This window comes from Amblyomma mixtum, chromosome 1, assembly GCF_055824585.1.
Source record: "Amblyomma mixtum isolate Tamu chromosome 1, ASM5582458v1, whole genome shotgun sequence".
NCBI lineage: Eukaryota > Metazoa > Arthropoda > Arachnida > Ixodida > Ixodidae > Amblyomma > Amblyomma mixtum.
In genome coordinates, this window is record NC_143012.1 from 179245725 (window position 1) to 179260718 (window position 14994).

The window sequence follows — 14994 nt, forward strand, 5'->3', positions numbered from 1 at the left end:
CGTAATCGCTTGTCAGCGAAGTGAACACAGCACCGTGCCTTCCCGTGAATATCAGAAGCAGGGCCACATCGGCATTCGCAGGATAGCGCCGTGCTGTCGCTTATTCGCTCGCTTATCCTCTGGCAAATCAAAAAGTCTTCCTGTCTTGGCACGCCCCCTCGTACTTCAACTGCAGTGTTATCAGATTGGGCTATTTATAGGAGGTATTCACATGACGTCATCCGCAAGGGGCGCTAGCGGCCGGCGCGGCATTCGCCATGTTGGTGGTCGCGCGCGCGGCCGCCGCAGCCAGTCGCAGCGTTTGAATAGCTGGTGATGGGTGAAATGTGAGTGTATTTCGCGTCTCGCCGCACGTAATTTCTGTCCGACCCGTGCCGCCGCGTGACTGAGTGAATATTCCGTGAACTGTGCGAAGCAGAAAAGAGCGGGCACGCTCAGAAGGTTCTACTTTGTGAAAAGGTCGACCCCCGTAGGAATGCGGAGGCACCGGCATGGTGTGCGACGTATACAAGACTGCTGCCGCGCGTTGAATTCACCGGTATCGAAGCCCACCTTGTGCACGGCTTAAGTTTGCTGGCAGGCCAAGGAATTAAAGGATATAAACCTATGAGAGGGTGCAATTACTTGACAAGCGGGTGAGTCCAAGCGCCGTGCTGTGGGTGCCGACGTCCGCGGTGCCGACGGCCGAAGTGCCGTTTTTGAAGAGGTGAGTAATTCGAAGGGTCTGTTCACTTAGCTGTAGCTTAACTTGTCATCTCTACCTGCTTAAAGTTACGTGTTACAACTGAATCTAGCGGAATGGTTGCACACTGCGTTGCTGCGAAAACGGTCTTGTGCATACGAAGCAGCGCTACGTAGCTACAATCAAAACTGCAAAACATTCTCGCTGTGTCTGCCGCTCGTGCTGCGAGCGCATGGCAGTATTTTTTTGGCCGTTCTGTCAGGTAAATAAGGCAGCTATGACGCTTTGCCTTTCTGCTTAAAGACCGTACGTCTGGGAAGCGTCAGCAGTTCGCGAACTACAGCTAGGCGCTTGATTTATCTATTTCTGCGGTGGCAGTTCTGGAATTTCGGTAATCAATCGTGCTGTTTATCCACGATGTGCCCTGCATGACTAGCTGACAGTTATCAACTGATATTAAAAGCTGCAAGTCGTGTACGTTCTTGCGTGCAGCGCAGCCAGCCAGTTTTGCTGCCGAGTTGAGGCAGCTCGGTTATAACACGGCGCAGAAGAATTCTGCTGCAAGCTTCATGCACAATACGCCAGTTTTGCTGCCGAGTTGAGGCAGCTCGGTTATAACACGGCGCAGAAGAATTCTGCTGCAAGCTTCATGCACAATACGCCAGTTTTGCTGCCGAGTTGAGACAGCTCGGTTATAACACGGCGCAGAAGAATTCTGCTGCAAGCTTCATGCACAATACGCCAGTTTTGCTGCCGAGTTGAGGCAGCTCGGTTATAACACGGCGCAGAAGAATTCTGCTGCAAGCTTCATGCACAATACGCCAGTTTTGCTGCCGAGTTGAGGCAGCTCGGTTATAACACGGCGCAGAAGAATTCTGCTGCAAGCTTCATGCACAATACGCCAGTTTTGCTGCCGAGTTGAGACAGCTCGGTTATAACACGGCGCAGAAGAATTCTGCTGCAAGCTTCATGCACAATACGCCAGTTTTGCTGCCGAGTTGAGGCAGCTCGGTTATAACACGGCGCAGAAGAATTCTGCGCATGCGCTGCAAGCTTCATGCACAATACGCCAGTTTTGCTGCCGAGTTGAGGCAGCTCGGTTATAACACGGCGCAGAAGGATTCTGCTGCAAGCTTCATGCACAATACGCCAGTTTTGCTGCCGAGTTGAGGCAGCTCGGTTATAACACGGCGCAGAAGAATTCTGCTGCAAGCTTCATGCACAATACGCCAGTTTTGCTGCCGAGTTGAGGCAGCTCGGTTATAACACGGCGCAGAAGAATTCTGCTGCAAGCTTCATGCACAATACGCCAGTTTTGCTGCCGAGTTGAGGCAGCTCGGTCATAACACAGCGCAGAAGAATTCTGCTGCAAGCTTCATGCACAATACGCCAGTTTTGCTGACGAGTTGAGGCAGCTCGGTTATAACACGGCGCAGAAGAATTCTGCTGCAAGCTTCATGCACAATACGCGCTTCACAAAAATAAGTGGTCGCTGACGTATTCAACAACGTACAAATATGTTACGCATCACTAACAGTTCAGGCCGGGTACCTCACGGCGCAACGTGACACTGCGCGAGCTGGCCTGAAACGACCGCAAACATGGCTATTTTTGGGCTATACGCTCCCTGAAAATTTGAATGGTAACAAAAACGTCTTTTAGGAAGTGCGCTACGTTTGGTTAGAAGATGCTGTAGCTTTCTCGCGTTTTGCTTGCATTCTTTGCTTCCGTGCACGTGTTTCCATGCTGAATGTCCCGGCTTTTGTTGGCTAGGGATTCTGCATACGGAGCTTTAGCCAAAGCCGGTCTGCGGCTTGCCTCTTTGAAAGCATGCTGCGTGCCTGAAATCTGCTGCTGTTGACGCTGTTGTGCTCGCTCCGTGTGCTTGTCTCGCCTCTTCGCCTGTGCAAAATGGGGAAGTGGGCGAAATACGCAAGGAAGTACCAGAAAGAATGGGAGCAGAATCCAGATTTCAAAGGTAAGCACCTGCTATTAGCTGATTTTATAGTCTGCGACAAATTTATGGCATAAATTCACAATTTGCAATTTAAAAAAAATAGATTGGATCATGCCTTCGAGGCAGGAGGGCAATGGGGACGCCATCGACATGGCATACTGCAAGGCATGCAAGTTGAAGCTGAGGCCGCACGTGCAGGATCTCAAGGTCCATGTTAAGAGGCACAAGCACATTCAAAACATGCAATCGATGAAGCTTGCGGCTGTAACCAGGCCTATCGAGTCGCACTTCAAGCCCGGGCCTTCAAAGCCAACATCAACCAACTCAGCTGAAGATTGCAGAGCTGCGCCTGGCAGCGCATGTCGCCGTGCACATAGCTCGCTGTGCTCTGCGGATCACTTGGCTCCGCTGTTGGCAACCACGTTTCCCGAATCAACTGTTGCGAGCGGAGTAACGCTAGGACGCACCAAGTGTACGGCCTTGGTCTCGAAGGTTCTTGGACCTACTTTCCGCGAGATGCTACTCGAAGACATCGGAGAGCAGCCCTACTCCCTTATCATTGACGAGAGCACAGACATTTCATGCGAAAAAGAGATGGGCGTTGTCGTTCGGTACTTTTCTATGAAAGCAGATGATTTTCAAACCAGGTTTTTGGGACTAATTCCTATCACTGATGCGTCTGCTAACGGCTGTTGAGGACGGAGGGGCCCTGGAGTTGCGTGGGTCAATCAGGGCCGCAGGTCCGGGCTCCGAAGGAAGATGGCGAACTCCATTAAGGAGGAAACTGTACAGAAGGTTTATTCTACATACAGTCGAAACGGGAGTGCAAAAACATCCCGTTAAATAACGTTCGCATTCCCCAGATCCCTGACTGGGGAAAGAAGTTCGAAGCACGCTGTCCAATCGGATGGGCAGTTGATGACGCTGGTGGTAACACCCATGGCAGAGGCGGTGCCGGGCTCTCTCGCTCTCTCCCAGCAGGTGAACGACCGTCCTCGTATTCCCCCGCCGGATGTCCGAAGCACGAGGCCTCTGTCGACGGACACAGCCGTCTTTCGATGAGCAGCAACAGCTTGATCTTGTGAGCACGGCTCCGTCGTTCGGCGACCCCTGGTAGACTCGGCCACAGGACGCCGCCGCAGTCGCTGCTTCCGCCGGTGCTTAGCTTTCGCCGCGTCTTTGCTTGACGACGACCCACGTCTGGTAGTAATCTCTCCCAGGCCCGTGTTTTCCGACCTTGACACCGCATCTTGCTTCCCGATGACACACGTCTGGAAGTAGTCTTTCCAGGCCCGTGTACTACGACCTTAACACGGCATGTTTGTGGAACTCAAATCTTTCCTTGAGTTATGCAATCTAGATTTAGCAAAATGTGTTGGCATTGGTGCGGACGGTGCCAGTGTGATGTGCGGACGACACCACTCGTTATATTCTCTGCCAAAAGAGGAAAACCCAAAACTGATTCTTGCGAAGTGTATTTGTCATTCCCTTCACCTGACCTCCAGTGAAGCAACCGCTGCTCTTCCTGCTAACATTGGGTTTCTTGTGCGGGAGTGCTATAATTGGTTCTCGTGTTCACCAAAACGGCGAGAGCAGTATCGCCTTATTTACTCTGCTATCAATGAGACTGACTCAATCAGGTTGGTCAGCATAGCGAACACGAGTTGGCTCAGTGTTGCTGCAGCTGTGAATCGTATTATCGACCAGTGGACGGAGCTACGGTTGCATTTTCACCTAGCTCAAAGCACAGAGCGGTGCTATACAGCACGACTACTGCACGAGATGTTTCAAGACGAAAAAAATTATCTCTGCATGCTTTTCATTCAGCCCATCATCTCGGAATTCGACAGAGTCACTAGGCTATTTCAATCGGAAAATCCTGACCCAGTCAAGCTTTTTGAAGATTTAGATATGCATGTCAAATCGATGCTGTTTAGAGTGGTCCTGAAGGAGCATGCTAGTCCAACTGCAGATTGGGAGAAGCACTTGCTTCACATACGTGCGTGTAATCACGGAACTGTTTTCCTTGACGCCTTTCACAAGAGCGCGCTTTCAGACGGCGAGAAGGACCAGATGCTGGACCGCTGTCGTGTGTACCTTGTGGCGTGCATCAAATCACTACTCAAAAGGCTGCCTGACAACCTAGAGCTACTGCAGAACTTCAAACTGTTGACGCCCAGATGCATTCGTGACACGCCGTTTCGCACATTCAATAGAGTGATTTCCATTGTTGCAGAACCGAGTTGCACATCAACCATTGAAATCGAGTACGGAATTTTGCAGTCGATGCTCCCGTCTCTCGCAATGAGTGACAGTGTGTGTGAATTCTGGCGAGCGGTCACGAAACTCGCTAACAGTGCAGGCGAACCTCTCTTGCCTAACTTGTCGGCAGTTGCCTTCGCACTCCTGTGCTTCCCAATTTCAAACGCCGCTGTAGAGAGAGTGTTCAGTCTGGTCACCGCAACTGAAACAGACCGCCGCAACAAATTAGCGTGCGTAATTTGGAGATGATACTCCATGTGCGATGTGGCTTAAAGTACGGGCGCTGCAACAATTTTGAACCTAGCTCGCGCTTCTTGGAGAAGTTTAGCAGTGCTGTCATGTACGAGTAGTGATGTGAATGAATGAAGGGCATAAACTGGTGTGCGGTAAGAGTGATTTGATCTATTGGGGTTTAACACCCCAAAGCGACTCAGGCTATGAGGGACGCCGTAGTGAAGGGCTCCGGAAATTTCGACCACCGGGGGTTCTTTAAAGTGCACCGACATCGCACTGTACACTGGCCTCTAGAATTTCGCCTCCATCGTAATTCAGCCGCCGCGGCCGGGGTCAGTGAAACGTGCTCCTTGAGTCACCATGTGTCTAGGCGGGTAAGATTTTTTGAGCCTAGTCAACCCGCTTTTTTTTACAAGTGTGATGTGTTTCGCTTTCTGCTGAGTCACTTGATGCGGTCATCGTATGTATTTTTACTCACACGTGTGCTGTTTTCTGTTCGGATTTTCAATTGCAAATAAAAAACATTTCCTATTTCCAACGGCTCGTGTTGGCTACATTTTGGCTACTAACTGTCTTAGCCTGGTTTTATGGTTGGCTATTTTTGGGCTATAATTTTTCTATTTTTTGGCTACGGCACTTCGCGCCATCTGGCAACACTGACTTCAAGCGTTTCTTTTCCTGCTATGAAAGTATTAGCCGTTGCGGCAACCAGTTCAAGCAGCGAGAAAAATTTCAGCGCCGTAGGATTCGTAATGAAGGAGAGCCTCTCTTGTTTCGATCAAGCCATCATCAATGAACAACTTGTTCTTGCATATTAACTTAGAGTGATAAATCTATACCTTTATGCGTTGTGTCTGGTGTATATTCGCAAACTGTGATCTGGAATGCGAAGTCAAAATTTGAATGTCATTGAAATAAACTAATTTTCCTGAAATTCTCTTTTTGTGTCGTCGCCGCTTTGCAGGCCGGGCCCGAGCGTGCTCAGGGTCCTTCGGGGCCGGGCTTCCTTCCGGTAGGGTAGGGCCCGGGCCGGGCGCGGGTTCGAAACTGCGGCCCGTGCACAGCTCTATTCAGAAACCTAACCACATTTCCTTTTGTGAAAAAAGAGCTATGTGCAGAGTTTAAATGGTGCAAGTATGAAGCTACAATGAAGCCAATTACAGACTCCTGTACAACAGCTAGAGGAATTTCAAGAGCATGCTATACGTGATGCTAGTTGCCTCAGTCACAATTGATGCAGTGAAATATTATTTCATATATTTTTTTATCCAACAGACATGAAATGTCCGAAGATGAATATCTACCAAACACATCGAAGCATCAGTTAAGATGCCTGAAAAAAGTTGTACTGCAAATATAAATGCTCAAGTCTCGATAAGCAGGAATACTGAAGGGGAATAAAAAAGTTTTCTTTTGTTCGGGCTCAAGCACCTGCTACAAACATATTCTTTATACATAGCAATAAAACTTGAAATAACTGTATAAGAAGCCTTTTGGTCAAAAGTATAGCTAAGCATGACGGAAAGGAGTCTGCAAGAAATGCACAGAAGCAGGCATGCAGCGTGACAGCGCAGCGCGACAGGAGCGCTTTTATGCGAAGCATATTGCTAGAGCTACCACTCACGCCGTCGGCGTGGGACCCCTAGACGTCACACCACGTGACACTGTGACGTCACACCACGTGGCACCGTGACGTCACACCACGTGACACCGGGACGTCACACCACGTGACATCGGATGAGAGAGGCGGCCTCCACCTCGCGCCGTCGCCGTGGGACCCCTAGCCGTCACGCCACGTGACACCGTGACGTCGTCGTGACGATGCCATCGCACAGACGCCGGAATGTCCTCGAGCGGCATTCCCGCGCATTTCGAACGCGCGTTCACACTCGGTGTAGGTGAAACGCTCGCTCCACCGGGCAGGCAGACGCGGCTTCCGTGGCAATCCAGACGCTCACTCAACGCGCGTCTCGGGGTTAGTCGGCGTTCCGCTGTAGCCATGCCGTTGTCTTCCCCCACGACGAAGGCTTCTAGTGGTTGTATTAAAATGACCAAGTATGCAACCAAGGAAAGCCATGTATTACCAAGCCTAGCCACCAATATGCTTCGCATCTGACTAGGCTTAACCTTAGCTAAGCCTCAGCCATAATTTTTTAACCTCACGCGCGCTCTGAAGAGCATGGGTTTGTGGTTCATTGGGGTTTTAACGTCGCAAAGCGACTCAGGCTATGAGGGAAGCCGTAGTGGAGGGCTCCGGAAATTTCGACCCCCTGGGGCTCTTCAACGTGCACTGACATCGCACTGTACACGGGCCTCTAGAATTTCGCCTCCATCGAAATTCGACCACCCCGACCGGGATCGAACCCGCGTCTTTCGGATCAGCGGCCGAGCGCCATAGCCACTGAGCCACCGCGGCGGGTCGAAAGACATGACGGGGAAACGCCGAGGAGGCGACGCTTCACGCTGCCCCCTTGCCTCGCGAGCAGCCCCGTCCGCGACGAGCGGTGGCGGGGAAAAATCTTGGGAAAATATGCCTGTCCCCAACCGGACATGACGTCATTAAATATCGCGTGACCTTTAACGTCACGTATATGACGTCATATTTTTTTAACCAATCAGCGTTTACAGCCTACCTACCCGCAAACGCTTGTGAAATTGTAGCACCTACAGAAGCCACTACAATCCCCCATCACAAGACGAGCAAGAGTCTAATAATAGAGAGTTTTAGTATTGCGGGCTTTGCGTAATTGCGTGCATAGCGGAATAGCGGGTCCAGAGTGCGCATGCGCAGAACGCTAACGGGGAAATAGCGTTAGCGTACGCACGCAATTTTCAGAATTTAGCTTTGCGGCTTTTGCGCCCTTAGCGTGGAAACATGGCGGCGTCCTTTCAAGCGAGAGCCGCCCGCTTCAGCCCATTCAGCAGCTCTTGCGATTCCAGTCGGCATGCTTACCGGCAACTACTGGTGTTGTTGGTTTTCGCTATGACTTACCTTGCTTCGACGATAAAGTTTAAGCTGCAATTCAGCCCAGTTTTTGAGATACGCTCTCGATTCTGGAGCGCGCAAGCCTAATGGAAACTCAAGCTGCACTGCTACCGTCTGCAACGGCCCGAAACGCAGCAGAAACCTAGCAAAAACGTCTGGAACGAGACAAAAATAGATTTGGAGGTTTTTCGCGATGTTTTATGGACTTAAATTATGTAAAAGGAGTTTATATTAAATTTACATAAGTTTTTTGAACATGAGACGTCATGCGATGGCAAATATTCTTGCTCCAACGGCTTGTAGTTAACATTGCCTTTACTAGATGGCGCCACTGTTTTACGTTTTTATTTCATTTTATTGTAATTTCGGGGTCATTTTGCAGATGAAAATGAACACTGCACTAATAATTCGTATAAAAAACTCGGAAGTATTATAATTTGGCAAGTTAGCGGTCGTGTCGACCATTTTAGAAGGACCATTCGCATCCATGTCAAGCAGATGGCGTTTAACGTTTTCAAAACGCTATACTAAAACTGTCTGTGGGCATAAGTTGCTTGCGGCACGCTAACGTAATTTCCCTTAGGTCCGCTATCACGCTAACGCTATACTAAAACTCTCTAATAATAAAAAACACTAAAATAGTGATTACACAACCGAAGAGCATTCCCCTGCCCACCCATACACATGACACGTGAGGAGGGCTGCACCGTCCGTCGCGCCCAAGCACACACACTGTTGACACAAGGCTATAAACACTACATTCGTGGTCTACCCGGAAGGCCAAATTGCACATATTGCCATCCACATCCCACCAACAAGCACACCATTTGTGAGTGCCCGCACATCCAAGCCACTAAACGGGACCCCTTAAAAGGGTGGAGACAACAAACTTGTGGCTGGAGGGTTCTTTGTTTCAAACGTTGCGTATTACCCCAGTACGCGTGATATACCCTCCACGAATAACATATGCGCGGTGAATAATTTATTTTGTATTTATGCTGAGTGATCTCGGTTTCGGTTTCTGAGCACCGGGGTGTGCTGTGACGTAACAATCAGTAAAGAGCAGCAACCCTGATCACGTGGGCCATCGCAGGGGACCAAATCATGCCTACTACCACTCCTGGCTTCGTACGTCCGTGAGTGCTAGGAGAGGAGCAGTAATTCCCTTTCTCTGGGCGGTCGGAGCCGACCTTGAGAAAAAGATCAAGTTGTTCTTTATCTCTCTTCGATGCTGCAGTATAGTGATTAGAAAGGAACACGCATTCGTTCGGTCTTTTATTTTTTTTCTCTTTTTTAGCTGACAGCAACTTCAGCAACAGAAACGGATGGCTTGTCTTCTTCTGGCTTCTTCTCAGGCTTCGCATGAATAATAAAACACCGTCGCCGCAGCGTGCCCCTCATTGCCAGCGAGTGTAAATGTAGTCAGTGAGAAATTAAAAAAAATTGAGGAAGTATTTTATAAAGACGGAATGATTGCTGCTGTAATGAGCAAGTGCTAATGTGGGTTGCTTTTAACGAGTGTGTTAACATTATTTGCAGAAGTTGTTTTCTTGACCTATATGAGAGAACCGAAATTTCTCAATGGTACTGAGCAGTTTTGATGCTGTGCAATCGATATTTTTTTTTCTTGCTGATTTTTCCATGTCATGCACAAGAACGGCTTCGTGCAAAAAAAAAAAAACTAAGAGGCACCTGTTCGACTGCATGCGCTGAGGAAATGAACAAAAATTTAGCTGAGGTTTAGCTCTGGTTAAACCGGGCAAGTTGCATAAGCAAGCAGCAACTGTTTTGCCCGATGCAAACGCGCGTATTTATTCCCCATTTCCCTCCCGCTTCCTCTCTCCTCATTCCGACACACGCGCGACTAGGCGCGCGGCAGCGGCGGCGGCGCAGCGACGGTCCTGCCGCCTGGTGGAGCGCGGCTGAGACGGTTGCTATGGCAACGGCGCTCCATCTGACCTCGCTGCGGCTAAAGGTCAACCGTGGCCGCCGCCGGAAGCTACGCGGCGGCTCGAAACCTGGCGCAGTATTGCGTACGCAATAAAAGAGCGGGATTCAAGCTCACGGTTCGTTTATTCAGCGACCCCGTCTGCGTGCCCTGGAGAAAGCCAGAGGTCGCGGCCTCGCGCGGGCTACGAACGCGGAGAGAAAGCTGCCGCCACGGTGCTTCGAGTCAGGCAGGTCATCACTGCGCGTCCTCGTCTTGCCCGCTGAGGCTACGCATAATCTGCTGCTGTTGCTGCTGCTCCGCCAGCTCCCACTCCTGTTGCGCCAGCTGCTGACGCGCCTCGGCGAAGAGCTCCTGCTGCTGCCGCAGCAGCTGCTCGTCGGGGATGCCGAGGTCCTTGAGGCGCGTGCTCTGGCGCCTACGCTTGGCCGCCGCCGCCGTGCAGTCCTTGAGCACCGCCTCCAGGTCGTGGCGGTAGGCGCCGAAGCCCAGACGGTCCAGCGCTCCCAGCACGTGGTCCGGGGAGATGACCTTCTTGTCCTGGCGGCTGCAGACGCGGTTGGCTTCGGCCGAGAGGCGGTGGACGAACTCCTTGCAGCAGGCCGCGATGAGCTCGCGCGCTTCGTTGCCTACGTGCAGCTTGGGGAACAATTCCCTGAGCATCTTGTTCACGGTCGCGCGCGGGATGGTCAACTGCCTGCTCTCAAAGCTGACGCGTTCTTTTTTCGGGGCCATCTCCGAGTGCCTTGAATCTGTCGAGGCCTAGCAGTTCTAGGAGACGTCTTCACTGCCACTCCTTTAAGAACCCACGCTGTGCTTACAAAGCAGGTGGTAGTCGGCAGACGACAACAGGAAACTGAAAAAAGAATGGCCCGACAGATGCTGAGTCCAAGATCACCCCCGAGAAACACGCACACCAAACTCACATCAATATCTTTTAATCAAATGAACAACCAATGGTACGATGTGGTAAATGACGGATGTTATTTTCTTGATTTTATTCCATCACCTCTAATCAATGACGTTGCTGTTAACGCGGAAGGTGTTCTGAACTTTATACTCAGCCTGGATAAAAAATTGTGCAGGGCATGACTATTTAGTACTCTGTTCTTATACGGTACTCGTTGTGGACATCGCGGTACTTGGCTGCAATTATTAAGAAATCCGCAGCTTCTGGCATAGTCCGCGCATATCGCAAACTTGCGAAAGTCGTACCATTATACAAATTTAATGGCAGGCAATACCAATACGGCCAAGTAGTCATTTCTCTAACTCCATATTCGTGCAAGTTTCCAGAGCGCATTATATACAAGAGCATCATGAGATTTTCTTAATCGAACGACATTCTTTTCTTTTCTTAAAGTATATCTTGCTTCCAATTACTAAGCTTTATGACTATCGTCTTAGCAAGTGTGTGAAAAATGAGGTGTTGAACAATATATCTTTTCTATCCAAATTAGCTGGTTTAGAAAAACGAGATGCAATGTACAGCACAAGAAATATAGCGCAATGGAACGTAAAAACATACAGAACTTTCTATGGTAATCAAGCATTAGAAAATAAACTACCGCGACTTCTTAACAAACTCGCACAAAACGATATTGATCTCAAAATACAACACGCCACAAACTGTTCGAGTATTTTTTTACACTACACCTAACCTTTTTTTTCTGTGATTTGTTTACCTAATTCTTCTTTCTTCCACCATCATTGTAAGTTTTCTTTCCAGCCAGGACAATGCTGTTGATTTTATGCTGACTACTGTAACCTGATAAGAGCTCTGCTATATGTATTTTTTTTCCTTTGTTATCGGTACTTCTTGTATTTTCTTTTTTTTTTGCGCGTGCCTGAAAAAAAAAAAAACCACTGCATTGGTGTCAAAGTGGGGGCCCGTGGCCTTGTCAAGCTGTCAAACGGCACCTTTTACTACGGGTCCCCGCCATCATCTGTACCATGGTGGCAATATAAAATTTGAATTTGAATTCTCATGGGTCTTCAGTGCTGGGCGAGGGCAAAAGGCCTGAAAACTGGGCATGGCAAGGGCCTGCGCCCATTCATATACAGGACATGTAATACCTAAAGGGAAACAGAATGACAGAAGATGGAATACAACACAAATATATCAGTTTCTCCAATTCCCAATCTTATAAGCATTGAAAGCTACGTACCGACAAGACGTTTTTACTCCAGAAAATTTTCTTAAAAAGGGATATCAGGAACCCCAGAGCAGCGCCCGAAAGCCATTTCGGGCTGAATACGTCGATCTGTAGCGGTGCGCAACAGTTCTGTACCTAATCGATGCAGGAAAATGAAATCATCGCGAATAACCTGCTCTCGTCGATCTGCCCGCACAGGACGCCATGTTGCAACTCACACTCTACCCACTTCTTCCGGGTCACACAAAGGCAATCTTAGCGTTGGATCTTTCTAAAGCTTTCGGCATTGAACATCAGGCGACCAGATGCAGGCGAAACGTTAGAGGCCCGTGTACTGTGCGATGTCAGTGCACGTTAAAGAACCCTATAGGTGGTCGAAATTTCCGGAGCCCTCCACTACGGCGTCTCTCATAGCCTCAGTCGCTTTGGGACGTTAAACCCCAATAAAAGCTAAAATCTAACCTGGCTGCCCTATCCCCATTGAATGTGGGGGCCCGCACGTGCACCTACATTCAAGAATTCCTCACTTGTTTATTTATTTATTTACAATACTTCTAGTCCAAAGGAAGGGCCGTGGCAGGGTGGGGCTCAAATCACTAAATATCGAAATATGAAGTTAAACAATGAATGAAAAAAAGGCATAGTACATGTCAAATCAAATCAAATCAAATCAAATGGCAGGCACAAAATGAAATCAGTGCATTAAAAACAATAAACGAAAAGGAACGGAGTGCACATTCTATGTTCAATGAACGTCTGAAATTCATCCACGCCGTCCAATTCTATCCACGTACTGTCAAGGCCGTTCCACTCGACTACAAAGCGAGGAAGGAATGAATATTAAAAAAAAATGTTTTTTTTTTATTGGAAAGGAAGCAGAGTAAACGGATTTCTGCGTCTTGTAGCGTAACCAGAAAATTTCACATACTGATGAGAGTTGCTCTTCAACTTACCTTTCACGGCTTTAAATAGAAAATGTACGCGCGCAAACTTATTCCTCTCTAACCGCACAGCTGAGATACACCTCGGCCCTCTCCCTTCCCCCTCCTACACCCTTCAGAGTATCTCCACCCGTCAAGGCTTCGTCCTCTCACCCTTCCTGTTTAACACCATCGTTATGGTTAACACCAGCGTTATCCCCCTCGCCTGAAAACTGGCAACTATTCCCCACCTGAAGCACACTCTTTATGCCGACGGTATCACCCTGTGGACCACTCACGGCAGTGACGGCGGCATAGAGAACACGTTACAGGAAGCAGCCACCCTCATCCAAAATTACGTGCGGAACGTCGGACTGTCTTGCTCCCCAGAGAAATCCGAACTGCTCCTCATCCGGCCTAAGAACCGCCGCTCCACGTACCGCTCCCTCATTGCCATTGAACTGAATGAGGACCCGGTACCTGAGGTTGACACCCTCCGTGTATTGGGCCCGCACATCCAGAACGATGGCAAAAACACCACTACCCTCAAGAAACTCAAGCAGGTTGTAGGCGCGATATCGCACCTCATCCGCAGGGTTTCGGGGCATCACAGAGGCTTGAAGAAGCGCGACCTGTGTCGCCTCATTCATACCTTCGGCCTCAGTCATGTGCTATACACTACCTCGTACGTACAACTATCCAAACACGACATACACGCTTTGGATGTCTTGATCCGCAAGGCATTCAAGGTCGCACTTCATCTTGCCCTCAATACACCCACAGACAGATTACTAGGCATGAGTCTGGGCTCATGCCTAGTACTAGGCTCGCTAGGCTCACACAAACCTCCACAGGCCGCTATATCCTGGACTAGCTCCCTCGGAATCAAAATACCGGCCAACGACCCAACCCTCCTCGCCATCCCACGACCCCTTCATCGGTAATTTGCTCATCAGGCCGCTCCCCTGGAATACGTACCCGTGTCACCTTGAGCAGCGCCGTACAGCCCGTGCGAAGGCACTCCACCAAGCGTAACGCTGCCTGCACTGGTGACGAAGCGACAGCAACTGTGGTGGACTCCTGTTCATCCGCCCTCCCCACACTACCTCTCCCCTTAGACACCTCCGCAGAGGCTGCAGAGGAAGCCGCCATTACAATTGCCATCACCCGCACGGAAGCCCGGTCACATTTTAACAGGCTCCAAAACTTCGGTCCTAAATATTTTGCGCGAGGCCGAGTCCATGTACCTCTCATGGCATACTGGGCTCCTCCAATGCACCCCCACCCCGCCGCCCTCCTGGAATCCCGGAAACGAGGCCGCCAACCTTTTAGCCCGAGGTTCTTTACATCGGGCTAAGGCGGCCTCGGATCGGGGATTCGCGAAAGAGCGCATGCACTCTTTCAGCGAGCTGACGCAGGCCTAAAGAGCCTCACGCAAGCTCTACACCCTCCCCTCCCTAGATAACAAACACGCGACACTCTGGCAGACTACAGACACACACACTCTACCCTCATCCCTTACCCTAGCCCGCTATCATCCTTCCTTCCAGACTCCTGCCTGCACCCTATGCCCAAAAGCCTTCTCCTCTTCCCTCAACATCCTCTTCCTCTGTCTGGCGGACCCTCCCCCACGGGGCCTAGAGAACCTCAAGACCTGGCAGGACTGGGAGACCCCGCTGTGCTCGGAGGACGCGGCCGTACAGATCATCGCCACCGGCCGGGCTGCCACTGTTATAGACCTTGGGGACATTTGGGGGACCTGTTATGGACCTTGAGGACACTTGAGCGCAGTGGGCTCGTGCGGTGATCCAGGGGCGTGCCCCGAATTCTGGAAAATAACTGAAATCAT

At 49.9% G+C, this 14994-nt stretch overlaps 2 protein-coding genes across 3 annotated transcripts in view; both read right to left on the reverse strand.

Annotated features, from left to right (window-relative positions):
- arr (low-density lipoprotein receptor-related protein 6) overlaps positions 1-14994 on the reverse strand; it is a 123863-nt gene that overhangs the window by 98104 nt on the left and 10765 nt on the right. The window lies entirely within an intron of this gene.
- NC2beta (negative cofactor 2beta) overlaps positions 10176-14994 on the reverse strand; it is a 35996-nt gene continuing 31177 nt past the window's right edge. For both annotated transcript variants that reach the window (XM_089559977.1, XM_089559972.1), the window contains exon 2: positions 10176-10925. In XM_089559977.1, the coding sequence (XP_089416103.1) occupies positions 10307-10804 (498 nt within the window). In that variant the 5' untranslated portion in view covers positions 10805-10925 and the 3' untranslated portion in view covers positions 10176-10306. The remainder of the gene's footprint in view (positions 10926-14994) is intronic.